At 41.8% G+C, this 27,595-nt stretch overlaps 1 protein-coding gene across 3 annotated transcripts in view; it reads right to left on the bottom strand.

The window, feature by feature from the left end:
- lhfpl4a (LHFPL tetraspan subfamily member 4a) overlaps positions 1-21,255 on the bottom strand; it is a 43,158-nt gene extending 21,903 nt beyond the window's left edge. For all 3 annotated transcript variants that reach the window (XM_016273656.1, XM_016273657.1, XM_016273658.1), the window contains exon 1: positions 20,524-21,255. In XM_016273656.1, the coding sequence (XP_016129142.1) occupies positions 20,524-20,929 (406 nt within the window). In that variant the 5' untranslated portion in view covers positions 20,930-21,255. The remainder of the gene's footprint in view (positions 1-20,523) is intronic.
- Between the last annotated feature and the right edge of the window lie 6,340 nt (positions 21,256-27,595).

Genomic DNA, 27,595 nt, shown 5'->3' with positions numbered 1-27,595 from the left:
AATGACACTTAATGACAGTTGTCATAAACATGCATAAAACCTCCTTCATATTCATGACATGTGTCATGTCATGATTATGAAGGTGTCATGTCAGTCTTATGCACACCCCTTCAAGTAAAGTATTACCAGTATTTGAATTTTAAAGACGTGGTGCGACGCGACGCTGCACTTCTCGTTAAGTGTGCGACCGTCAGAAACGCTGGTTTTTTTCACTTCCGTGCCCAAACGTCTTTCTTTGGGCTTACGAAAGCAGATGATGTCAGGAAACAGTGGTTGCAATTTATTTTTCAACTCTGTTCCTGAGCATTATAACCCCAATTTGCTATTGTGTGCAGCGCATTTTACTGAGGACAGCTTCCACAACATGAGGGAGTACAGTGCCGGATTCGCCAAAAGCTTTTGTTGAAAGACGGAGCAAGGGGCGTGGCAGTACTGAAACACCGTCTAAGCTGTTCGCCAATCACAACGCATTGGGACAGCTAACCAATCACAACACATTTTGTTTTTCGGAAGGCAGACCTTCATCAAAGCCGGAACTAATCGAGCCGTTTGTGCCAGGCTGGGGAGAAAGGTATTTTAATAATGTAAATTATGTGAAAAATAATGCGTTTTCCGAACCACCAAGCATGAGAGCATGTTCTAGTACACCCCCAAAACAAAATCAAGACTTTGTAAAAAAGCATATTAGGACCCCTTTAAAACAGAAAACCAATGTTAGAAATTGAAATAATATTCTCAGATTTTTTCTCCTTCAGCAATGACTCTACGCTCATCGCTGATCCTGAAAGCCTGCTCGCCATTGACACGCCTTCGCAGCTGGAATTGGGACCTCTCAGCACAGCTGACCTGCTTCTCCGCTGCTACAGCGACGCAGCAGTTCCGGTCCGTTTCCCCTGCCGCCATCTGGCGATTCTAAAAGAGCTTATTTCTAGCAGGTAAGCCCTAAAAGAGCAAATTCTAGCGGTGTTGTAGCAAATGTCGCTCTGCGAGTGTGGCTCGTGCAGGGAAACTTGCACGATGCAGAAGAGCAATGAGTATGTCATCTGTCTGGGCAGACCCCATGCAGAGACTGTGCTCTTGCTGAGATGGAATGCATGAGTCTCACTCTTCTCCACTCGCGAACCGCCTTCACTGGAGGCAGCCCAGCTCTCCCGTTTCTCTTCTCTCAGCGAGCCTCGGAGAGAGAAACAGCAGAGTCAGGGAAAAAGCAATCGGTCTGACTGATCGCATGCCGGCACTGTACCCGCGTGCTCGCTCTCCCCGTTGCACTCGGATCCGCTGCAGAAGGGCAGTGAGCTACGCACTTACTGAGACAGAATGCTCACTCGAGCATGAGTCTCGCTCTTCTCCACTCGCGGACCGCCTTCACGGAAAGCAGCCCAGCTCTCCCGTTTCTCCTCTCTCAGCAAGCCTCGGAGAGGGAAACAGCGGAGTCAGGGAAAAAGCAATCGGTCTGACTGATCGCATGCCGGCACTGTACCCGCGTGCTCGCTCTCCCCGTTGCACTCGGATCCGCTGCAGAAGGGCAGTGAGCTACGCACTTACTGAGACAGAATGCTCACTCGAGCATGAGTCTCGCTCTTCTCCACTCGCGGACCGCCTTCACGGAAAGCAGCCCAGCTCTCCCGTTTCTCCTCTCTCAGCAAGCCTCGGAGAGGGAAACAGCGGAGTCAGGGAAAAAGCAATCGGTCTGACTGATCGCATGCCGGCGCTGTGCCTGCGTGCTCTCTCTCCGTTGCACTCGGATCTGCCACAGAAGGGCAGTGAGCTACGGACTTACTGAGACAGAATGCTCACTCGAGCATGAGTCTCGCATTTCTCCACTCGCGGACCGCCTTTCACTGAACAGCCCCACTCTCACGTTTCTCCTCTCTCAGCAAGCCTCGGAGAGAGAAACGACGAAGCCTGGGAACTAAGCAACCAGGTCTGAGCGATCTCATGCCGACACAGAGCCTACTCGCTCTCCCCGCTGCGCTTCGATCCGTGTCTCACACAAAAGGATCAGTGCCCCTCTTTACATCGAGCGGCTCTATCCTACAAAGTAGATCGGAGCAGATGCTGCTGCTGACAGCTTCAAATTTGTGTGTGTGTCACTATGGCTGCGCTCACAGACACGGGCCCCTTCGTTCGCGGAAGGCGGCCCCGTCTCCCCGTGCTCATGTTTCTCTCCTCCCAGCTACTTCAGAGGAAGCAACGACAAGCTTGCGGGCGACCTCCTTCAAGATCGGTACCGCTCGCCCTCTCAAAGCATTTCAAAGAATGCTGGGCCTCATGGGAGCAGCATCTCCAGTGCTACAGTTGGGTCTGCTGTGTATGCGCCCCCTTCAGCACTGGTTGAAACCACGGGTTCCATCCCATGCGTGGCGTCATGGACGCCTGCATATCAGGGTGAGTCAGGCCTGTGTATCGGCCCTGACACCCTGGAAGAACTCCCACTGGATGGAACAGAGCGTGGCCATGGGGATGGTTCACAGAAGGACAGTTGTCACGACAGACGCCTCCAACTCAGGTTGGGGGGCGCTGTGCGAGGGCATACCGACCTTCGGCCACTGGTCGAAGGTGGAAAAAGGCTTCCACATCAACAGCCTAGAAATGCTAGCAGTATGTCGAGCCTGTCAGTTCTTCCTGCAAGTCCTGAAAGGACACCATGTAATCAGGCGAGTGAGGGAACAAGAACACAGGGTTCTCCTGGTGGCCCCCCTTTGGATGAACCAGTTGTGGCTATCAGAGCTGACTCAGCTACTGATAGCGGCCCCTTGGCCTTTTCCACTGAGACTGGATCTCCTCTCTCAAGCGAACGGGACATTATGGCATCCTCGGCCCGACCTATGGGCCCTGCACCTCTGACCGCTCGACGGGAGCCTTCGTACCTCCCAGAGCGAGTCTTAAACACAATTTCGGAGGATAGAGCTCCGTCTACGAGATGCCTCTATGCCTTAAAGTGGTCTTTTTTCTCCACCTGGTGTCTAAACCGTGGCAAAGACCCCCTCACTTCCGAATTGGCAGAGGTGTTGTCATTTCTACAAGAGCTGTTGGATAAGGGTTGTTCCCCATCTACGCTCAAAGACTATGTGGCGGCTATAGCGGCCTCTCATGTCCCTATTGAGGGTCAATCGGTGGGCAGAAATAGCGCTGTCATCCGCTTCCTGAGGGGTGCAAGGAGGCTGAATCCACCTCATCCCCCTACCATCCCTTCATGGGACCTGCCCACTGTGCTGAGTTTTTTGAGCCGCTCCAGTCTGCCAACATTAGGTCGCTATCGCTGAAGACTGCTTTGCTTTACTTTTACTTTTTTTTTTTACTTTTAGTCATTTAGCAGACGCTTTTATCCAAAGCGACTTACAAATAAGAAAAAGTAATTAAAACTAAAAGCTAAAACTCTATAAATATTATATATATATACTATAAAAGAAATTAAATAAAAATGACAAATACATACAACATTTCAAAACTAAACATTTAAATGAAAACAAAAAAATAAAACTAAAAACAATTCAAAATATTAAAGAACAAAAGGTATGAGTACAATAATGATTCTAACATAACACTAAGCCAAACACCAAAAAACAACTAACTTACATATGTATGTACAGCCACACACGTATACATACACATGTACATATATATATAAATACATTTACACACATGCTAAAATAACAACAACTTACTGACACATAGTAAGAAATGGTTATAAAAAAAACTGAAACCGAAGTAAAACAAGTCACGTTTGTAGGAAAGAGGAGAAATAAAAAGCGATACTTATCCTTTGCCGGTGTCCTGCCCGGTGGATTCGCATGGTAGAGTCGATGGTCTTTACACTCTTTGGTCTGCACACGACCGCAGTCGTGACCGCTTCCGCGGTAAACTAAGCTTCTTTTTTATTTGTTTAACAAACCTCAAATTGAATTCAGCTGGACACATTTTCCTGTTTATCACAACAAATGGCCAAGCAAAGTGCACGACACTGACAAGATACGCGATACAGTACGAGACCCTGCTTCTAGCACTAGCATCAGTAAAGCGAATAGGGGACCTGCAGGTGCTCTCTATTAGCCCTGCCTGCCTGGAATTCGGGCTAGCGACACTAAAGTCGTCCTGAAACCAAGGCATGGTTACGTACCTAAAGTGCTCTCCACTCCACACCTGCAGGTGCTCTCTATTAGCCCTGCCTGCCTGGAATTCGGGCTAGCGACACTAAAGTCGTCCTGAAACCAAGGCATGGTTACGTACCTAAAGTGCTCTCCACTCCACTCAGAGCACAGGTCATTACGCTCTCCGTGCTTCCTCCAACTGAAGAGGACAGAGAGCTGTCTCTGCTCTGCCCCGTCAGAGCGTTGAGAACCTATATTGAGAGTTCCACCCCCTATAGGCGATCGGAACGACTCTTTGTCAGCTTCGGTAACCACACCAAAGGGCTTCCGGTTACGAAGCAAAGACTCTCAGATGGATAGTAGACACCATCTCGCTAGCGTACTCTTCCGTGGGCCTCCAATGCCGCATTGGAGTACGGGCCCACTCGACTAGAGGCATCGCCTCGTCGTAGGCATGGTCCAGTGGTGTGTCCATTGCGGATATTTGTGAGGCGGCCGGCTGGGCCTCGCCGTCCACGTTTGCAAGGTTTTATAATCTGGAAGTCCCGGCCTTACAGACCAGGGTCCTTTCCACTTGAAATGACACGCGCTGCGTTCACAGATTTGGCAGAGAGCCCTTGGCCATACCACGCCCAAGTTCTTCGGCATTGTTCACCTGTTAGCTCTCGACCCGTGGGTGTCGAAGTTACAGGGATACTCTGGAACGATTAACCAGGCCGGGTGTGACCTAGAAAGCTCAGCCCATCTTAGCCTTGGGTTATTGTTGACTTCTCTATAGGCATTGGTTGCTTATGGAAGTTATACCTTAAGTCATTCCACTACATCAGCATGGCGTGATTGGACTATGTTCCCATATGCATTTTAAGCAGACGCAGTACGAGTGAAGTATCGAAAAGAAACGTACTCGGTTACTAATGTAACCTCAATTCCCTGAGATACGGGAACGAGTACTGCGTTGCTTGCCATGCTATGTAGCTGCACGACTCAGTCGTCGCTTCAGTCGAAGTAAACCTGAGAATCCTGTGGCAAGCGCCCGCTTATATAGCCAGATTACGTTAGTAACCGAGTACGTTTTCTGTATTTTTAAATAGAGCCTTGATTAGCACAAGAGACTCCATTAAAAAACATTAAAAATCTTACTGATACCAAACTTTTGAATGGCAATGTATATTTAAATGGTAAAGGACTACTAATACCCAGCAGTTAAAATAATTCTTGCAACTGAAATGGCCATTTAGTTGATGTAAGAGACTGATTTTACTTTATGACTACAAACAGGTATTTCTGTCAAAGTGGGTAACAATACCAGCTCTCTTAAATATAGGAGTGTACATGTAGGACAACTGAATTTATGTACTGTAGATAAATTTGCTGAAAAAAGATTTTAAAGTCAAACTGTCATTTGTGTTATTATTAAATTACATTCATGTTCACTCATAAATACTGTCCAAATGAAGTTTCAGTTTCAAACTTTATTCAGTATAATTCACCTGATTATAAATATGCACTCAAAAGTTGAGATTTTATTTGGTGTACCATAGCATAAACTATGCTTGTATTACTGAGATTATAAATTCTCTTTAAAATGTAATGAATTGATTGTAAATGCATTGAAAATGACCAGTGTATTATTCAAAAATCCCTGAAAATTCCAGACATTTTATTTTTAAAAACTTTTGGCTAGAACATCTACATGAAGCTATGAAAAAATGTGGAATCACTTCCTGTTCCTGTTGACACTTGGCATATTGTATGCATTTAGCTTACTCAGTTGTCTTTATTAATCCTTTATTTAATATACTTTATATGTAAATATTACTGTATGCCTACAATTCCATTGCACAACTACTGTAGAGAGTACTTCATCAACCTCAAAACGTGCTGTTGCACACAAACAACCTACAACCTACCAACTAGTAAGTTAAGTATCCCACTTGGACTCTATTACAGCTTTTAGAATGCTTTTTTAACTTATAACTTACCAAATATCTCTTAATACGTAGAAATTTTCAGTGCTTTAGCATAGTTACACTAGGACACTAGTATTAAGCAGACACCCATTCATCCACTTTCCAAACTGCTTGTTTTATGCGGGGTAAAGGGGATGCTGGAGCCTATCCCAGCATCTCAGGCCAAAGGCAGGGTCTGGATGGATGGCCAGTCCATCACAGGGCTAACGAACACTTATATATTCACACACTCAAACCTTAAGACAATTTATTATCTCAAATTCATGTGTCCTGTAATTTTTGGATTATAGAAACTGGAGAGAGCCAACATGGGGAGAAAATGCAAAGTCAACAAAGAAAGGCCTCCTGACACAAACCTCCAGGAATTGAACCGAAGAACTTCTTGATGTAATACAACATTGATATACACACTGTGCAGTTACCTAGACATTTGGATGAGACTTTATATTTTGAAGACATTCAGATACATTATTTATTACCAGGAGATGACTTGAAAAACACACATAAACCATATTGTCACAATCATGCATGTATTGTCGTCACGTTTTTTTATTCTGCTTAGCCACAGCAATTAGCCGGATACCTTTCTCCATATTAGGGATTTCCTGCCACGTTACAAGTTATTACTTCTATAAGTCTGTTTTGAAGTTTCTGCGCAAGAGCACTCTCCGGCTTCAAGTATGAGTGAAACATACACTGCATGAGAGTGTTTAGCGCTCCGTAATGTTCACATCTCCTTATTTTGTATACAAATAAAACACCAGGTCATAGACTATCTTTTCTCTTTGAATTTACATCTAGATTTATTACAGTGGTGGAAAGAGTACTGAAAATTTGTACTCAAGTACAATTACATTGCTAAAATAATACTCAATTACAAGTAAAAGTACTGGTGTCAAAACAAAGATTTAAACTCTTTAAAAGATTCAAACACAAACCTTTCTTCAAATTACACTTCTTAAAAACTACTCGGAGTATGTCAGACTCTGTTCCGTGTTTTGTGTGTGTTTTGCTCCCCATGTGTTTCCATGCCCTTATTTGGTTTTCCTGTTCCTGCTCCTTGATTGTTTCCCATTTGTTTCCAGCTTTGTTTTCCCTCATGTTATTATGGTTCATTAGTTCCAGGTGTTACTCGTCATGTCTTGTGTATTTAAAGTGTTCCTGGTTCTTAGTTCTTCGTCTGGTATTGTATGTTCGTCTATCCCCTCTGCTATGTGTGCTTTGCTTTCGTTTGGATTAATAAAGACCGTTGATGTGAATTCCCTACGTCTCCTTGCTCCTTTTCTCCGCGCTTCCTCACAGTAGCAACGGGACAGAATTCCAGACCAAGACAGAAAGCGGCGCCCCTTCTCCCCATGTTTATTTTTAGTTTTGAAAGTCTTTTGTTTTCCTGTGTGTTTCTCTCCGCGGCATGGAAGTAGCCGCTCGTTTTATTACCCTAGACCACAGAGATCTCCCCTTTGTGGCGTATGCGTGGGAGTTCAGCAAGATCGCTGCAAAAACCGCGCAGGATGACGCCATGCTCAACTCTCTGTTCTGGATCGGGAATAAAGTGGACCTCCCAGACACCACAGGACTGAGCTGGAGGGAAAGGATCCTCCGGTGTCTGGAGAGCGTCCAGCCCCGATCCAGAACCAGCCCGCCGGCCGTTCCTCAGTCAAGGCCGCCGGCCACGGCATTCTCCAGCTCACCGGCTGCTCCGATGTCAAGGCCGCGGCATTCTCCAGCCTACCGGCCGCTCCAAATTTAAGCCTGCTGGCCGCAGCATTCTCAAGCCCGCTGGTGGCTCCTCAGTCAAGCCCGCCGACCGCAGCATTCTCCAGCCAGCCGGCCGTTCCGATGTCAAGGCTGCTGGCTGCGGCATTCTCAAGCACACCGGCCGCTCCGAAGTTAAGTCCGCCGGCCGCTCCAGTGTCAAGTCCGCCGACCATGCCTTTCAACCCAAACCTAAAGGGGAATCTAAGGAGGTGAAGGTGGTTGGTTCTAGTTCCTAGGCTCACTCCAGTGTCGGCTCCCACCCCAGAGCCTCCAGTCCCTGAATCCAGCCCAAAGAGGGCTCCAGTTCCTGAGTTTAGCCCACGGAGGGCTCCGGTCCCCGAGTTTACCCCAGTGAGGGCTCCTGTCCCCGAGTCTAGCCCAGAGAGGGTTCCTGTCCCCGAGTCTAGCCCAGAGAGAGCTCCAGTCCCCAAGTCTAGACCAGAGAGGTCTCCTGTCCCTGAGTCTAGCCCAGTGAGGGCACCTGTCCCCGAGTCTAGCCCAGAGAGGGCTCCAGTCCCCAAGTCAAGCCCAGGGAGGGGCACAGTTCTGCTGCTGCTCTGCTGCTCCACCATGACCTCCTGAACTGCTTGCTTCGCCATGGCCTCCTGAACTGCCTGCTTCGCCATGGCTTCCTAGTCCGCCTGCTCCGCCATGGCTCCCAGAGCTCCCTGCTCCACCACGGCCCCTGAGCTCCCTGTGCCGCCATAGCACCCTGGACTGCCTGATCCGCCCTGGAGATATTCCCTGTGTCCCAGTCCTGCACCAGCCTCCAGGGCAACCACCCCCTCGTAATGTCAGACTCTGTTCCGTGTTTTGTGTGTGTTTTGCTCCCCATGTGTTTATATGCCCTTATTTGGGTTTCCTGTTCCTGCTCCCTGATTGTTTCCCATTTGTTTCCAGCTGTGTTTTCCCCTCATGTTATAATGTTTCACTAGTTCCAGGTGTTTCTCGTCTTGTCTTGTGTATTTAAAGTGTTCGCGGTTCTTAGTTCTTCGTCTGGTATTGTATGTTCGTCTATCTCCTCTGCTATGTGTGCTTTGCTTTCGTTTGGATTAATAAAGACTGTTGATGTGAATTCCCTACGTATCCTTGCTCCTTCGCTCCTCGCTCCATCACTGTAGCAGCAGTGATCGTGACAGAGTACTAGTTACTAGTTACTTTTTAGCTGGTGATATTTAATGAATTACCAAAAAATATTAATTCATATCAAAGATATATGTGGATAATAGCTACTTTGAACAAAACCCACTTTTATCTTATTGACAAATTACGTGAAATTGGTGGTCACGATACAGGAATTTCTAACTTCAATACCTTAAAAAATTTCAATATTAAAGTACCCGTGACCCGGAAGTTGCAACTGACTTCAGTGTCTTGATGTATTTCCAAGTGAAACGGGATATTGAATAAAGGGCAGGGTTTTTATTGTGGTGCACCTGTACTGTCTTAATGCAAGGCAAGGAGGAGAGTTTGAGTGGCCAAAGACTCTCCAAGGATCACAGCTGGAGAATTGCTGAAAAGTCCTGGGTTTGAAAAGCCTCAAATAAAACAAAAAAAATATTATTCAAACAGCACCTACATCATAAGTTGTTTGGGGGGTTTCAAGAAAATAATCAAGAAAAGAAAATGTTCTCAACCGAAAACAAACTCCAATATATTAATTTGCCAGACACTACTGGAACTTCAAACAGGACTGGATTCTAAGGTCAGAAAAAACTAAAAAGATGAGTTTTTTAGCAGCAAACACTCAAGATGGGTTTGGTGCACACAGGAGTAAAAAAGTACCCCATGTGTACAATGAAATAGGGGAGAGTGCGGCACAAAGTAACACTTTTTGACTTTCTCAGTTTGTGTAAATCCACATGGGGTTCAGAATAAAAATTTTTTTATCCACAGTAATTTTACACTTGTCTAGTACAAATATGTCGCTTTGTTTCATGATTACAGTGTATACATTTTTCTTTATTTACCCTCAAAAAATGGAAGAGAAATGTGACAACATGCCCCGTAGTTGGGTACATTGTAACATCTGAGGGGCACGTTGTAACATGACCATATAACAGCTTAAAATGTTATCTGATCAAATGAAAAAAATATACAAGACAAACTAAAATATTTTGTTAATAAAATAAAATAATTATTTTTTTCAAATAAAATAATGGCGTTTTTTAAGAATTAAAAAAAATCTGATTTTGGAGATTGACAATGAACACATTGCAATCATGCTTGGGACAGCCCATATAAAAATGAGCAAAAATGCTTTACATGTTTTGAAATAATAATTTCTAAACAGTAAACATTGACTGTCAGTCTTTATTCACCTGTTTCTCGTTGTTTCTCATTAAAATAAATACTGTAAATTACATTGCTAATGTCATAGTAATGTCAAACGCAGTGTTACAACGTGCCTCATCCGCCGAGTTTAAAACCAGTTGCTGTCTTCTGCTAGTTAGCGAAGCATTAAAAAAAATCTAAACTGATAAATAACAGATTGGAGATTAAAATAATAGCAGATTTGTCTCATTTTAAATGATTAGTAAAAACAGAGATGAAAAATTTACTTAAGCCAGAATTTGAATTTTACTATGGTAAAATAAATGTTCATTGATATCTTCAAAAGATTTTAGAATTTTTGGCACACTTTTTTTCTATATAATGTTGATATGGTAACTAATAAATACTGTAAATTTTGTTATGCTAGCATGTGTGGAAATATTCAAACCATGTGAGTTACAACTAACCCTGCGTTACTTTGTGCCCCTCGCTCCCCTGTACTTATGTATCAGTATCTATAATGTTGTGGTCCTATTTTTCTGCCGGAGGTCCTGGACATCTTGTTCAGATACATGGCATCATGGATTCAACTAAATACCAACAGATAAAAAATTTAAAATTAACTGTCCATGCTAGAAATCATATAATCAGCCAAGGTTGGATCTTACAACAGGACAATGATTCAAAAACAAACATCAAATTCAAAACAAAAATGCATCACTGAGCACAAAACAAATATTCTGCCATGGCCATTCCAGTCCCCTGACCTGAACCCTATAGAAAATGAGTGGGGTGAACTGAAGAGAAGAAGCACCAACATGGAGCTGGGAATCTGAAGGGTCTGGAGTGATTCTGGATGAAGGAATGGTCTCTGATTTCCTGTCAGGTGTTCTCCAAACTTATCAAGCATTATACTGTAGGTGAAGACTCAGAGCTGTTATCTTGGCAAAAGGGTATATTACATGTATTAGAGAATTAGAGATGTACAACGAGTATTAGAGAAAAACATTTATTTCATAATGAGATTTACCCCCATTTTAAATTCTTATTCTCCAATGAAATGTTAGATTTTTGTACATTTAAAAAATAAAATATCAAATGGATAAACAATGCAGATTTGTTTTCACAGACTTTTTTTTTTACCAAGGGTACCAACAATTCTGACCACGACTGTATTTGCTGCAGCTCATTGATACCAGGCCACAGTTTTTCTTTATTTGATCACACTCCTTTGCGTACTTGTTCACGTGTAAGCTGTTTCCCAAATATTAATATAAAAAATGGCCTGCTTTTTCTGTAGTGATTTGTATTTTTTACATTGTGTGATGTCAACCGTTATAATAGTTAAGCATGTTAATGGCTACTGTATCCCAAGTCTGAAAGTAAAAAAGGGTTTCAATTAACCAGCAGAAGATGAGGGGACAAGGACCATCTGCTTAGTATGAATGTGTGAGATGGCAGCCTGAGAGTTCAGTGGAAGTAACTTAAGAAATCTTAAACAAAAACCGAAAGAAACTTAACAGCAACGACAAACCATCGGTCAAACTGACTCGGTCAGTGAAAACAACATACTATCTCTAATAGAAATCCATCAATTCCTGACCACCATCATTTACTGCTGATTTGAAAAATGACTGGCAATATTAACACCCTATTAACACCCACACACCTGTACAACCACTTTAAATTACTGAAAAACATATGCAGCTATATTCTACCAGCTGCCATTATTCACCACCCAGTTATTCAAGTTATGTTCTGAACACATTATGGTGGGGTGCTTTTACTTATTTTTTTATACAAAATGACATCCAATCATGACAGCTAGAATCAGACTCAAGTATTACATGAGATGACCAAAGGTTTCAATCAAAGAAAAATTTGAAAGAAAGAAAGAAAGAAAGAAAGAAAGAAAGAAAGAAGAAATATATTTTATTGCTTTCTAGATTGTTTTATCTTTTAATTTAAGCATTTGTAAACCATTTCCTTCCTGAAAACAGAATATAATATAAAATTTGAAAGGGGTCATATGATGCGATTTCAAATTTTCCTTTATCCAAAAAAGGACGATATCCGCTTCGTCATGCCTGGAGCTGATCCATGCTGGTCGCTGAAGAAATTCATCAACTTCGCGCTGTGGATCGCCGGATCGGCTTTCACCGTGGAGGTCAAATGTGGTTGCCGCAAGACCGCCGGCCACACCTTTGTCGAATCTGCCAGAATCCGCTCACTCTAGACCGGCCGCCGCTCACTCAAGCCCGCTGTGTGTGACGCTGTGTGTTTCATTGTGAAAGCGAAACTACTTTGTTTGGCCTTCCAAAAGAGGACACGACTAGAAATCAGTGGTTAAGTTGTATTTACAACACTGTTCCAGAACAGTTCAACCCAAATATTCAGATGTGTGCAGCACATTTTATAGAGGACTGTTTCCTGATCCTGGTAGAGTAGACTACAATGCAGGCTGTTCTGACTCACAGACTGTAAGTACGTTTTTTATATTTATAGAATTTGCCACTGATGATTCAAACGCGAGTTTTGGGCAGTGTAGAGTAGCACTTGTTGTTTGTCATTTCCCCGATCACAAATGCAGACATGGTTTTATGTTTACACGATGCAACGCAACATTTAAAAAGACAGTATAAGTCATTATAATCCACAATTATGTCCCCACTGGATACAACAAATGCCTTCTTTATAATGGGTTTTAACGTTTGTGTCTCGTCGCTCCGGCCGGACAGAGCATCACATCACAGGGCGTAACATTTCCGTCACACGCTTGAGGTATTCGGCCAATCACAACGCACTGGATAGCTGGCCAATCACAGCACACCTCGCTTTTCAGACCGACGAGCTTTGTAAAAATCAACACATTTCAGAAAGGCGGGGCACAGAGGAGAAACAATAATGTACAGTATGTGGAAAATAATGTGTTTTTTAACTTTAAACTGCTTAAACACATTTCATTACACCAAATACACAAAATAATGTTCTTTTTAGCAACATCATATGACCCCTTTAAGAGCTACAAAAACATTTTGCGATCCAGTGATGCTAACCACATTATGTGGTTTTAAGAAAACAAAATATAACTTTGCATTACAACAAGAGTTTAAAATTTTGTTGACTGAGTTAGGTACAGATTTAAAGAAAACCATTCAGTCTAAAAATTTACATATGTACATATAACTGCCTGGCATACAGTTACACAGATTCTTGTTTAGGATAAAAGCATGAGGTAATTTAATGAATGCATACTGTGTAAAGCACAAACATCTGATGTTAATACATTTACTCTGGACTATATAGAACTCATATGGTCCAACATTTTTGGTCCAAAAACTTGTTAAGGTAGAAAGAAACAAAAGTTGCCATGTGCACCACCCGAGTTGCAAAGCAGTGGGCATATACAGGTACATCTCAATAAATTAGAATGTCGTGGAAAAGTTCATTTATTTCAGTAATTCAACTCAAATTGTGAAACTCGTGTATTAAATAAATTCAATGCACACAGACTGAAGTAGTTTAAGTCTTTGGTTCTTTTAATTGTGATGATTTTGGCAACAAAAACCCACCAATTCACTATCTCAACAAATTAGAATACTTCATAAGACCAATAAAAAATTTTTTTTTGTGAATTGTTGGCCTTCTGGAAAGTATGTTCATTTACTGTACATGTACTCAATACTTGGTAGGGGCTCCTTTTGCTTTAATTACTGCCTCAATTTGGCGTGGCATGGAGGTGATCAGTTTGTGGCACTGCTGAGGTGGTATGGAAGCCCAGGTTTCTTTGACAGTGGCCTCCAGCTCATCTGCATTTTTTGGTCTCTTGTTTCTCATTTTCCTTTTGACAATACCCCATAGATTCTCTATGCGGTTCAGGTCTGGTGAGTTTGATGGCCAGTCAAGCACTTTTGGTGCTTTTGGCAGTGTGGGCAGGTGCCAAATCCTGCTGGAAAATGAAATCAGCATCTTGGTGAATGAAGCTGGTCAGCAGAAGGAAGAATGAAGTGCTCCAAAATTTCTTGGTAAACGGGTGCAGTAACGTTGGTTTTCAAAAAACACAATGGACCAACACCAGCAGATGACATTGCACCACAAATCATCACAGACTGTGGAAACTGAACACTGGACTTCAAGCAACTTGGGCTATCAGCTTCTCCACCCTTCCTCCAGACTCTAAGACCTTGGTTTCCAAATGAAATACAAAACTTGCTCTAATCTGAAAAGAGGACTTTGGACCACTGGGCAACAGTCCAGTTCTTCTTCTCCTTAGCCCAGGTAAGACACCTCTGACGTTGTCTGTGGTTCAGGAGTGGCTTAACAAGAGGAATACGACAACTGTAGCCAAATTCCTTGACACGTCTGTGTGTGGTGGCTCTTGATGCCTTGACCCCAGCCTCAGTCCATTCCTTGTGAAGTTCACTCAAATTCTTGAATCGATTTGCTTGACAATCCTCATAAGGCTGAGGTTCTCTCGGTTGGTTGTGCATCTTTTTCTTCCACACTTTTTCCTTCCAATCAACTTTCTGTTGACGTGCTTGGATACAGCACTCTGTGAACAGCCAGCTTCTTTGGCAATGAATGTTTGTGGCTTACCCTCCTTGTGAAGGGTGTCAATGATTGTCTTCTGGACAACTGTCAGATCAGCAGTCTTCCCCATGATTGTGTAGCCTAGTGAACCAAACTGAGAGACCATTTTGAAGGCTCAGGAAACCTTTGCAGGTGTTTTGAGTTGATTAGCTGATTGGCATGTCACCATATTCTAATTTGTTGAGATAGTGAATTGGTGGGTTTTTGTTAAATGTGAGCCAAAATCATCACAATTAAAAGAACCAAAGACTTAAACTACTTTAGTCTGTGTGCATTGAATTGATTTAATACACGAGTTTGACAAGTTGAGTTGAATTACTGAAATAAATGAACTTTTCCATGACATTCTAATTTATTGAGATGCACCTGTATGACATTATAAAACTTCATTTCTTTACAGAAATGAAAACCAGGACAACATAACAGAATGTAATGCAGAAGTACTCCAGGCTACTCATTTGACAGTCAGGACTATTTCTTAAATCATCCTAGACCAGACTCCTGGAGTCCCACTCTGCTCTCACTCAGCATTATCAGTTTCATGAAGAATTTCTCAAGTTACAAGTTCCAAGTTGCCCCAGTGACCAAACAGCGAGCAAAAGCAACAGTGTAGCGAAAAACTTCTTCAGCTGTTTAGGTATTTGTGACCCTGGACCACAAAACCAGTCTTAAGTCGCTGGGGTATATTTGTAGCAATAGCCAAAAATACATTGTATGGGTCAAAATTATAGATTTTTCTTTTATGCCAAAAATCATTAGGACATTAAGTAAAGATCATGTTCCATGAAGATATTTTGTAAATTCCCTACTGTAAATATATCAAAACTTAATTTTTGATTAGTAATATGCATTGCTAAGAACTTCATTTGGACACATTTAAAAGGCGATTTTCTCAATATTTAGATTTATTTGCACCCTCAGATTCCAGATTTTCAAATAGTAGTATCTCGGCCAAATATCGTCCTATTATAACAAACCATACATCAGTGGAAAGCTTATTTAGTCAGCTTTCATGTGATGTATAAATCTCAATTTCGAAAAATTGACCCTTATGACTGGTTTTGTGGTGAAAAAATCCTTGGTAGGAGCCAAAGTCAGCTGGATGAGCCCATCTTAAATATATCGCCCATATCAAAAATATAAAAACTGTCTAAACACCACAGCTACACACAATAGATAGACTATAGTACTGTATCAGAAAGAGGACATATTTGATATCATAACAGGATTATCAGAATTATAACTGGATACACATTAAAGAACACTATATTAATTTCCAAACCTAGCATGCTTGGTCCCCGATAATTGCCACTTATCGTTATATATATTATTTGGTGACCAAGATGCTGAAACCCTGTTTTATTTACTATAACTTTTTGCTTCATTATATTTAATTTAATGGATGCTGCCTTACTGGGACCTCCAAAAGCTCACCCCCTAAAGTCTCTAACCCTAACCATATTTAATCTGCTCATCAATAAATGTGTCCTTGAAGGTTCAGGAAGTGGGCAACTTTTATCTAATGGGTTTCTTTTGTAATTTTGTTTAGCTAAATAGTAAGTGTGAATAGCCTTTGCCAACAAAACAGATAAAACAGATTTGGAAATTTCTGTAGTATGTCATTGCTTTGACTATGCTTTATTTTTTTTTAAAAATCCCAGAAAATTTGCATTGCTCTTCTGTGTCTCAGGTATTTTTATTATTTTTTATTAGCATAGTTGAAGATGGAGCGATAGGGGGACCACAAGCAAGAAATCCATCTGTGCTGCCCTCAAAGCTCCAAAATGATTTTTAGATTACACTGACTGAAAAGTGTCTGTTAAATTCAACATTCAGTTTACCATCTTTTTGCAAGAAAAGCATGTTATGAAACAGTAGCAAAGTCCCAATCCATTGTGGATTGTCTCTGTCAGAATTATTAGGAGCTAGAAACCATATTTATGTTTACTATTTATGTTATCTGTATGCACCCAAGGGTCTGAGAGTAACGCAATTTCAATTCTCTGTGTGTATGTGCTGTACATGTGGAAGAATTGACAATAAAGCAGACTTGAACTTGAACTTGAACTAACAAAAGAGCAACAATATGTAAGTGCAAATGACTAAGTCTCTGTTAGCCTAATGCAGTACACGTAGCAAGTTTTTTTTAAATTTATTTATATATATATATACACACACAGACACACACACACACACAAAGAAAAACAAGTACATAGAATAGAAAAAATTTAAAGCTTGTGTTTTTTTTAAATAAAAAAGAAGATAAATAGATAAAGTAGAATTAAAATTAGAATAGAAAGAGCTAGAGTTAGATGGTCAAATAAAGATGGAAGAGATGTGTTTTTAGTCGTTTTTTGAAGATGGCTAAGGACTCAGCTGCTCGGATTGAGTTGGGCAGGTCATTCCACCAGGAGGGAACAGTTAATGAAAAAGTCTGTGAAAGTGATTTTGTGCCTCTTTGAGATGGCACAACAATGCGTCGTTCACTTGCAGAATGCAAGCTTCTAGAGGGCACAACTCAGCATTTAGGTAAAGGGGTGCAGAGCCAGTGGTGGTTTTGTAGACAAACATTAATGCCATTAATTTTATGAGAGCAGCTACTGGTATCCAGTGCAAATTGATGAACAGAGGTGTGACATGCGTTCTTTTCGGCTCATTAAAGAGTAATCTTGCAGCTGCATTTTTCATTAATTGTAGAGGTTTGATAGAAGTGGCTGGAAGACCTGCCAAGAGAGCATTGCAATAGTCCAGCCTGGCTAGAACAAGAGCTTGAGCAAGGTGTTGTGTTGCATGTTCTGAAAGAAAGGGCCTGATCTTATGTAACACTGAATTTAAGAAATTAAAAATTTGCGAGTCATTATGTGAAAAATTAGGAAAATATAGGGTGGGACTTTATTTTGTCCATTTAGAATTGAATGGATCACAATTTGTTCACATTGTTCAAGAATTCTTGATCATCCAGCCACTACTTAGCCAACATGAGACAAGCTTTTGTGTTTTTTTTGGTGAGCAATGGTTTCCACCATGAATCCCATCTTAAGCCTAATGTATTTCTGATGGAGTCATGTTTACTGACCTTTGCCACGGCAAGAGAGGCCTGATCTTTGGATGTTGCTCTAGGGATCTAGAGAGTTCCTGGATAATTCTGCATCAAACAATTGTGTCAGTTTAACCATCAAAGCTACACTACCACACAGTACCACAATCCACAAATAAATATGAGTACAAACTGAGAAATTGGGGACAAGGATGTTTTCACAGCACTGCAGGCAAGAGAAACAACAGCTCCCTGCAGGCATGGCATTTAACAGATAACAGATTGTATAGAAGCCATACAAAAGGTTACAGCCTAATGTGGGAACAGGAAAATGATTCGGTGTTGTAAGTGTTTAACTTTGTGTGAATGTGCATATGGTTGTGTACTGCACAGCTGTATTTGTTGTAACAAATTATATATGCCAAAGCCACCATGCAAATTAGCATTCTATTATGGTCTCCAAAAAGAGAGAAAAAAATGTGTACGAGGAGAAAAACATAATGGAAAGAAACTCATACCCATTATTTTCCATCATGTAAAAGTAAACAGACACTACAGTCAAAAAACCAACATCGGGGTTCACAATAATCCATATAACTACTAAAAAACTTTGTAGTAAACTTCATATGCAGCACTGCTAATGTTGGTAAAATTGTAGTAGCCTATGCTGTTATCATTAAAGGGGTCAAATGACGTTGCTAAAAAGAACATTATTTTGTGTATTTGGTGCAATGCAATGTGTTTATGCGTTTTAAGGTTCAAAAAACACATTATTTTCCATATAATGCACATTATTGTTTCTCCTCTATGCCCTGCCTTTCTGAAACGCGTTGATTTTTACAAAGCTCATAGTTCTGAAAAGCGAGGTGTGCTCTGATTGGCCAGCTATCCAGTGCGTTGTGATTGGCCGAATGCTTCAAGCGTGTGACGGAAATGTTACGCCCCTTAACATACTGTGATGCCGTCTCCGAGCAGGATGAGACAAAACCAATAAAATCCTTTACAAATGAGGCATTTGTTGCATCCAGTGGGCACATAATTACTGATTATAATGACTTATACTGTCTTTTTTGTGATCGGAGAAACAACAAACAACAAGCCTACTCTACACTGCTCAAAACTCGCATTTGAATCATCAGTGGCAAATTATTTAAATATAAAAAACGTACTTACAGGCTGTGAGTCAGAAGCCCAGACTGTCCTTGCAAAGTTGGAACTGCCCACTTTATAGAAACAGCCTTTGTGCCACAGATGCATTGTAGGCTACTGGTTCAGGAAACAGTCCTCATCCTCCATAAAATGCGCAGCACACATCTGAATATTTGGGTTGAACTGTTCTGGAACAGTGTTGTAAATACAACTTAACCACTGATTTCTAGTTGTGTCCTCTTTTGGAAGACCAAACAAAGTAGTTTAGCTTTCACAATGAAACACACAGCGACTCCACAACATGGCAGTGGCGGCAACAGCAAGAATTAAAGTTACGCCTTCTTTCTTTGCGTGATCATTTGGGCGGCGTTATGCAAATCTTCCCACATCGTGACATAGACATGTGGGGGCGTGTTAGAATGAGCCGTTTTTGGTAGGAGTGGTTGACTCTTAACTTTTATAAAGAATATCTCTTTGGATTTGAGATTTTAGTCTTTGCAACTTTACAGATCTTCTTTATGCACCAAGAGCTTGTAACACTCCAAAGAGAAAGGAAAAATTTAAATGGCATCATTTGACCCCTTTAAGGCTTTCAGTCACTGAAATTCTAAATCAAATGTCACTCCTGCTAAACCTAAATAATAATTATTAATACATTAATATGAATTAAGGCTATCAAAATGTGGACTTTCAATATGTGTATTACATTTATGCTTAACTCTAATGCCAAATAGTAAAATTTAATCAATATAAAAGTAAATTATCAAAACCAGTATGTTAAATAATTTCAATAATTTGTTAAATAATACTTGACTAGTATTTAACATTATGTAACTAAATAATATTTGGCATATAGACATATTTATGTATGTGCCTTCCAACAGGATAGGTTCACCCAGCTGTTTTTGCATCCATTCAAGATTTTCTCCATCTAGACATCACAGTTATTTCTTCTTCTTTTACTTTTATAAAATAACACATACTGTAACACCACATAGCAATACCTAGCAACCACCTACATCATGATGAACTCTTTTGCACAGGCAAACACGTTCTCCCCCAGAAAGTTAAATTAAATTAAATTACCCCATTCCAGGGAACAGTAAACAGTAGGCTAATAGTAGATTACTTGTGTTCTAGAGGAAAACAGACCACTGTCATATGGGAATTTGTATTGATATGGTATTCAAACATAAAAAGAGATTCATTAAGTGCACAGAAAACACCAAAGAGCTTTATTGATTTTGAACCATACCTGTTTTGTTCTGTATAAAAAAAGTGAGAAATGGCCTACCGTACATTGTGTAATATTCCATCACAAAAGGCATTTCAAAAATAAATGTATGTATGTATGTATTTATGTATGTATGTAGGCCTATGTATGTATGTATGTATGTAATAACATTTTCCTCTGCGCTAACAAGGCAACATGAAGGCATCATGATCACTGACAAACAGCTTTACTGAACCCCCTGAAAACACACGCACCCACAATGAGCTCCATTCAAATAAACAAGCATCAGATTCAGACATCAGTTCTTACATTAATCGTTTACATGCGTTTTGTTGGAAAGTGACTAAAGGTAAATTATGGCGTATTCTAGATGTATCTACTTCCCACAAAAACCTTCAGAATAAAAAAAAAAAGACTCACCGCAAAGCAGCTGCATCCAAGCGCAGGTTTTGTAGACGGTGGCGGTGTTGCAGAAGAAGAAGAGCGCCATACAGGCGATGCAGCTCAAAACGAGCACCATGGACAGCAGCACGAAGAAAGAGGCCGCCTTAAACGCGCCGGACGGAATGGAACTGAAGTCGGAAAATGTTCCCTGGCAAATCAGCTCCCGGTTCGAGTTACCGTCGCCCACGCAGTAATGGAACAACCCGAAGTAACCGGCATGTGGTGTACTCACGCTGTCCCCAATCCAGTAAGGCTGGATGAAGACTACCACGTTGATGGTGGCGAAGCAGATGGTGAAGATGGCCCACAGGACACCGATGGCTCGAGAGTTACGCATATAGTTGTCATGGTAAATCTTTGAGGCTTCTTGCGAAGGTAGCATTTTCTCTCGCTTGCTCCCAACCGTCTATTCTCCTGTGATTTGTTTCTGCTATTTCCGGCGTCTCTATCTCCCCCTATCTACCCCACCGGTACCCTCAGAAATGCGCTTCTGCCGCGAGTCCACTGACTGGAGATAAATAAAGATTTGATCTGATTTGAAGCAGTAAAGAGGTATCCGTCCTTGATTTGATTTGCCAGTCTTTCTGTCACACCAGAATTGATGAATCGATTAAATAATGGATGGGAGGTTTGTTATGATAATGCATTCGGTGAAAATATACCCGTTCTGTTCCTTTCCACCTCCGTTCTAGAAAGCAGACGAGAATACTGAAATTACATTGCAAAACAAATGTCTATGACAAAATCGACAATACACATTATTGCTGCTCTGTGTGTCTGGGTATAAATAGTATATCCGGTGCACCTCTCATCGGCTGTAATGCTGTCAAGATCTCAATGATGGATCTTCCGCAGACGAGCGAGAGCAGATGTAACGAAATCTGGAACATCAGCGAGAGGCGTCGCGCATTGTCGTAATGATAACCTGTATGTGTCCGTCGACAAAAACATCTGAGTTTCATTCAGGAGGGCAATCCGTTTCGCAGTTTAGGTATTTGTCTTTCCTTTCCAAGCCACCGCGTCTCCGTTGTCCCGTTAGGCTATTTCTTCTTTGCGCGCACACGCTTTTGGTGATGTTCAGAGCTGCCGGTGAATGCGCGTACACGATTTTGGATATTGCAGAAATTTCAGTAAGTACACGCCCCTTTAACATGCGTCAATACAAAGTAGTAGCTGTAATTGTTTTCATACGCGTTATAGAGCACGTTTATGTCTGTATAGCTCTTTTTATTTTAGCATAACCTACGCTAGCACACATGACAGGAACTTAAGTTATCAGTGATCAGTGGCGAAAACCAAAAACATGACTTATCTTTTTTATTCATAATTGCATTCTGTGATTTCAACATCAAATTTACATTTTTTTTGTCTTTATATAGTTAACCACAAATTACACATTTATTGCTTAAGGAAATGTTATACTGTGTTTTGTCATTTCTTGCACAACTCATTATTCAGAATGCCTGTAGATGATTTTAGTTTATTCTTGATAACATTATCTAATTTTTGTGTTAACGCACCCAAGAAAATGTTATTAAGCCAATAGATTGATATTCTATTCAAGTCTTCTACGATGCTATACTTTTGGACATTTTGCCTATAAATTGACAGGACAGCGTGAGGAGAGACAGGAAGCGGTAGGAACAGGATAGAGAAAGGACTGTTAGTCTTTCTCAAAACAGCTACTGCCTGATGACTACTCCTGTAGGGATTCTCAGAGATGGGAACAAATACAAATAAAAAAATGTACTAAAAATTCAAATACAAAATACTGGTGTAAGAAATTTAGGCCTATTTGAAATACAAGTTATTTTATCATTTGAAAATACAAAAATACATTAAACAATTCTCTAAAAATTTTAGGCATTTAGCAGATGCCTTTTCTTGAACAGTAAGTGCAACTGTAAACTATTTTGCTAGATTTTTACAAACAAACATGTGAAGACGTAAAGAGAAAATGACAATTGTCATTATAGTAGCGCGAGATTTTACATTTAGTATAAGAGAAAGAGAAGTGCTTTCTCCTCCTTAAACAACTTATAAAACAACAAAACAACTACACACTACAAACACAGTTGCAGTCCAGTTGTGTTTAGCACAACAAACTTCTCCAAAAACAGTCCTCACTGTATGAATTATTTATTTATTTATTTTATTTATGTTTAACAATTATTTTTATTCAGTATTTTTCAGTATTTAGTTAACAGCAGTGAGTAATTTCAGTAAATCTCTTTACTGACATTAAGGACATATACTGCAGATATATAAAATTTAAAGTTTACCTGAAAATTCTGTTATCATTTATTCATTAAAATTCATAAAACTTTTGTTCATCTTCTAAACACAAATGAAGATTTAATACTATCATAATTTTTATTCATCTATTGAAAGTCTGCTCAACCACATTTTGAAGTTCAAACACATTGCAAAATTAATGAATTGAGCAGTTTGTTTATGTTACAGGGCGAACGAGACTAGAGACGTGCAGATCCATTTGCAAAGCTTTATTAGAAGACATGGTCAGAAACAGGCAGGGTCAAACACCAGCAAACAGATATGGCACAGGCAAGACACAAGAGTAATCCGTTAAACAGGCGTGGGTCGATCGATGGCGAACGTAATCCAGAGGGCTTGACAAGAGGGGTAATCCGAGGAACATGAACAATAGTCCAGGCAAGGTGCAAACATAATCCAAAAGACCAGACGAAAGGGTAATCCAAAATACTCAGGCAAGAATCCAAACATGGGAAAGCAGGCAAGACAATGACTAGACTATGAAAACTAGAGCAGGCTCCGTAATGTTGCTATCACTGATGTGGTGATAAGCGCAAACAATACTCTGCCATGAAAAAGAGGAAGTCCATGGCTTATAAAGTGTGTTGATTGGTTGCAGCTGTGGGCAATCAGTGCAATGGATGATGGGAAATGTAGTCCAGAGTGACATACAACAGTCTGTGTAATGTGAAAGTCAATATAATGGGAGGGCGACCTCTGGTGGCAAGGAAGGCCCCAAACTCAATATAATCTAGGAGGGCGGTGGAGCAGAGGCGGAACAGGGGGAGGGAAGGAGGGCCAGGTCCACGTGGAAGTGGAAAGACTGGAGACTGAGGCAGAGCAGGGCACCCAGGAGGAACCGGCAAAGCAGGAAGCCAGGGCAGAGCAGACAGAGCAGAGGACCACCAGAGCAGGACAGAAGGCCACCAGGCTGGAGCAGATGGAGGAGAAGACCACCAGGCTGGAGCAGACAGAGCAGAAGACCACCAGAGCGGGATAGAAGACCACCAGGCTGGAGCAGACAGAACAGAAGACCACCAGAGCGGGACCGAAAACCACCAGGCTGGAGTAGAAGGCCACCCGACCAGAGCAGATGGAGCAGGAACCCCAAGCCGAAACTGGGACCTGGGTAAAATTGAAAAACAGGAAACAGACAGTGCATTCGCGGTCTCAAGGGCCAAGGCAGGGAACAAAAGAAGTTTATCAATAGTCTCCCTGGTGACCACTGAATGGGTAGACAGTTCACAAACAGACTCACTGACTGAAACTGGACATGCAGACCATTCCAAATCAGCCGAAACAGGACAGACATATGGCTCAAAACTAGACTTCTTGACTGAAACAGGATAGGTAGACAGTTCATTAGTGGTCTCTTTGGAAATGACAGTGGTAACAAGACAGACATGGAGTGTTTTTGTAGTTTCTGGGCTCATGAAAGACAGAGTTAAGAGGTCAAAGGTGGATCTTCGGGCAGTGTAAAGGTTACTTGAGCCTTCAGGGAGCTCAGTTAAGGTTTCTGGGGTCGTGACTGGACTGAGGGGGCAGATAACAGGTTCATTGATTGCAATGGGACTGACAGAAATTTCAAACGCATTACTTGAAAGTGGACAGAGAAATGGCTCAACATTAGACTTACGGACTGAAACTGGACTGACACAGGGTTCAAAATCAGGTTTGTTAACTGAAATCAGATAGGTAGACAAATCAAAACTGGATGTATCGGCAGAGATAGGGTGAACAGATGGTTCAAAACCAAAAGCATTGACTGGAACTGAACTGACAAACAATTCATGGACTGATACTGGGCAGGAAGATAGAACTAAATCAGAACAGACAAGTGATTCAACATCAGTCCCCTTGAGGGAAACTGGACTGGCAGATAATTCAGAAACAGATTCCTGGGTTTATTCTGGATAAACTGACAGTTCATAATCAGAGTCATTGACAGCATTTACACAGACAGACAGTTCAAAATCAGACTCATTAGTTGTGACTAGATGGTCGGAGAGTTCACAATCAGCCTCCATGGCTGGTTCAGAACAGGACAAGAGATCAGAGATGGCCTTCTCGGCCGGTTCAGGATGAGACAATAGTTCGTAAACGGCCTCCACAGCCATGACAGGACAGGCAGAGAGTTCACAGGCGGCCTCCATAGCTGTGACAGGATGGATACCACTGACACATCTGGAGGTTCTGCAGCAGATGCTGCCACTTCTGGAGGTTCTACAGTAGTAACATCAGGAAACGGGTAGAGTTCATTAACATCCTCCTTAGCAGGATAGGTACAGTGTTCTTCTACGGTTCCTTCGACCGTGACATGATGGGCTGAAAGTGTATTGCTGGCCACCACCACCATACAAAGAGCTGAAGCGAGAGCCTCTGCCTCGGGAGGTTCTACAGCCTCAGCCACCACCTCTGGAGACACCATAGTGGACACCACCACCTCAGGAGGTTCTGTGGTGGTGTATGCCGCACAAGCACACCAAAAAGCGATCCCCATCATGGGAAGCGCTTCAGACAGGGGAATCAGTTTAGGAACAGGAGGGCTAGAGTGAGTGGGTTTGGGGATACCAGCTACGCATGCAGACACCAGTGGTGCATCCCTCACACTGGATACCAGACTGGGATACCGAAGGACTGACCTTGAAGATCTGGGTGCAACAGACAGGACGTGACAAGACTCTGGATGATCAGCTGTGATGTGACAAGACTCTGGAAGATCAGCTGTGACGTGACGTGACTCTGGACGATCAACTGTGATGTGATGTGACTCTGGAAGATCAACTGTGATGTGACTCTGGACGATCAGCTGTGATGTGACGTGACTCTGGACGATCAGCTGTGATGTGACGTGACTCTGGATAATCAGCTGTGATGTGAAGTGACTCTGGATGATTAGTTGTGATGTGACGTGACTCTGGATGATCAGCTGTGACGACACTCTGGAAGATCAGCTGAGACGTGATGAGACTCTGGACAAACAGCTGAGACGTGACGAGGCTCTGGGAGATCAGCTGTGACGTGACGAGGCTCTGGCAGATCAGTTGAGACTTGACTTCACTCATGAAGATCAGCTGTGACTTGACTTGCCTCATGAAGATCAGCTGTGACTTGATTTGCCTAATGCAGATCAGCTGTGACTTGATTTGACTCAGAAAGATTAGCTGTGATGTGACTCTGGATGATCAGCTGTGATGTGACGTGACTCTGGATGATCAGCTGTGATGTGAAGTGACTCTGGATGATTAGTTGTGATGTGACGTGACTGGAGGATCAGCTGTGATGTGACGTGACTCTGGAAGATCAGCTGAGACGGGACGAGGCTCTGGGAGATCAGCTGTGACGTGACGAGGCTCTGGCAGATCAGTTGAGACTTGACTTCACTCATGAAGATTAGCTGTGACTTGACTTGCCTCATGAAGATCAGCTGTGACTTGACTTGCCTCATGAAGATCAGCCTCTGCCTCGGGAGGTTCTACAGCCTCAGCCGCCACCTCTGGAGACACCATAGTGGACACCACCACCTCAGGAGGTTCTGTGGTGGTGTATGCCGCACAAGCACACCAAAAAGCGATCCCCATCATGGGAAGCGCTTCAAATACTCAGGCAAGAATCCGAACACGGGAAAGCAGACAAGGCAAGACTATGACAATGACTAGACTATGAAAACTAGAGCAGGCTCCGTAACGTTGCTATCACTGATGTGGCGATAAGCGCAAACAATACTCGGCCGTGAGAAAGAGGAAGTCCATGGCTTATAAAGTGTGTTGACTGGTTGCAGCTGTGGGCAATCAGTGCAATGGATGATGGAAAATGTAGTCCAGAGTGACATGCAACAGTCTGTGTAATGTAGGGGTGTAACGATTCACTCGTTTTATCGATGCATCAAATAAACTGGGAGAAATCTGAGGCTATGCTAATATCTAGAACATGTCATGCCCATACAGTGACCCAATTTGGCTTTAAATGGATTCCAAAGGTTATGAAGTACCTTGGGGTTAAACTAACTCAGAATTTGGAAGATACAATTATGTTGAATTATGACCCACTGCTGTCAAAGATAAAAAATAATGTGGACAAATGGGAACAGCTGAAACTTTCTTTATGGGGTAAAGTGAATGTTGTCAAAATGGTTATTGCTCCACAGTTCAATTATATATCCATAAAGACACCTGTGAACATTCCAGACCCCATCTTTTAAAGATATGATAAAATTATCAAAGATTTTCTGTGGGAAGGAAAAAGACCTCGGATTAAAATTAATAAATTGATTTCCCCAAGGGACAAAGGGGGCTTTGGATTACCTGATGTGAAGATGTATAATTTCTCTTTTGAAATGGCCAAACTGGCTAAACATTGGAGTGAGACAGACTCCGAGTTGGACTGGATCAAAATAGAACAGAAACTTGCCTCACCATTTCATCCCATTAGTATTCTCTCGCAAAGTTCTGGAGCTAAATGGGACTCAAATCCAGTGATAATACACTCAAGGCATGTCTGGAGCAAACTTCATAAACTGTGTAAGACATCACACCATAAACAGTCATATGCTTCATTGTGGAATAATCCTGAAATCTGTATAGGCAAAAAAGGCATGTTTTGGAAACAATGGCATCTTAAAAAAGGGGTAACAGTAATTGGCGATCTATATGAAAATTTAATATTTCTGTCATATTCTGAATTGGTGGAAAAATATAATATTGTGGGCCAAGGAAACTTTTGGAAATATCTGCAGATCAGACACTGTGTTAAGAACAAATTCAATGCCAGTGAT

The sequence above is a fragment of the Sinocyclocheilus grahami genome, unplaced genomic scaffold (genome assembly GCF_001515645.1).
Source record: "Sinocyclocheilus grahami isolate Dianchi unplaced genomic scaffold, SAMN03320097.WGS_v1.1 scaffold80.1, whole genome shotgun sequence".
Lineage (NCBI taxonomy): Eukaryota > Metazoa > Chordata > Actinopteri > Cypriniformes > Cyprinidae > Sinocyclocheilus > Sinocyclocheilus grahami.
The sequence above is the reverse complement of the archived record's forward strand: the minus strand, read 5'-3'. Positions and strand labels throughout refer to the sequence as shown.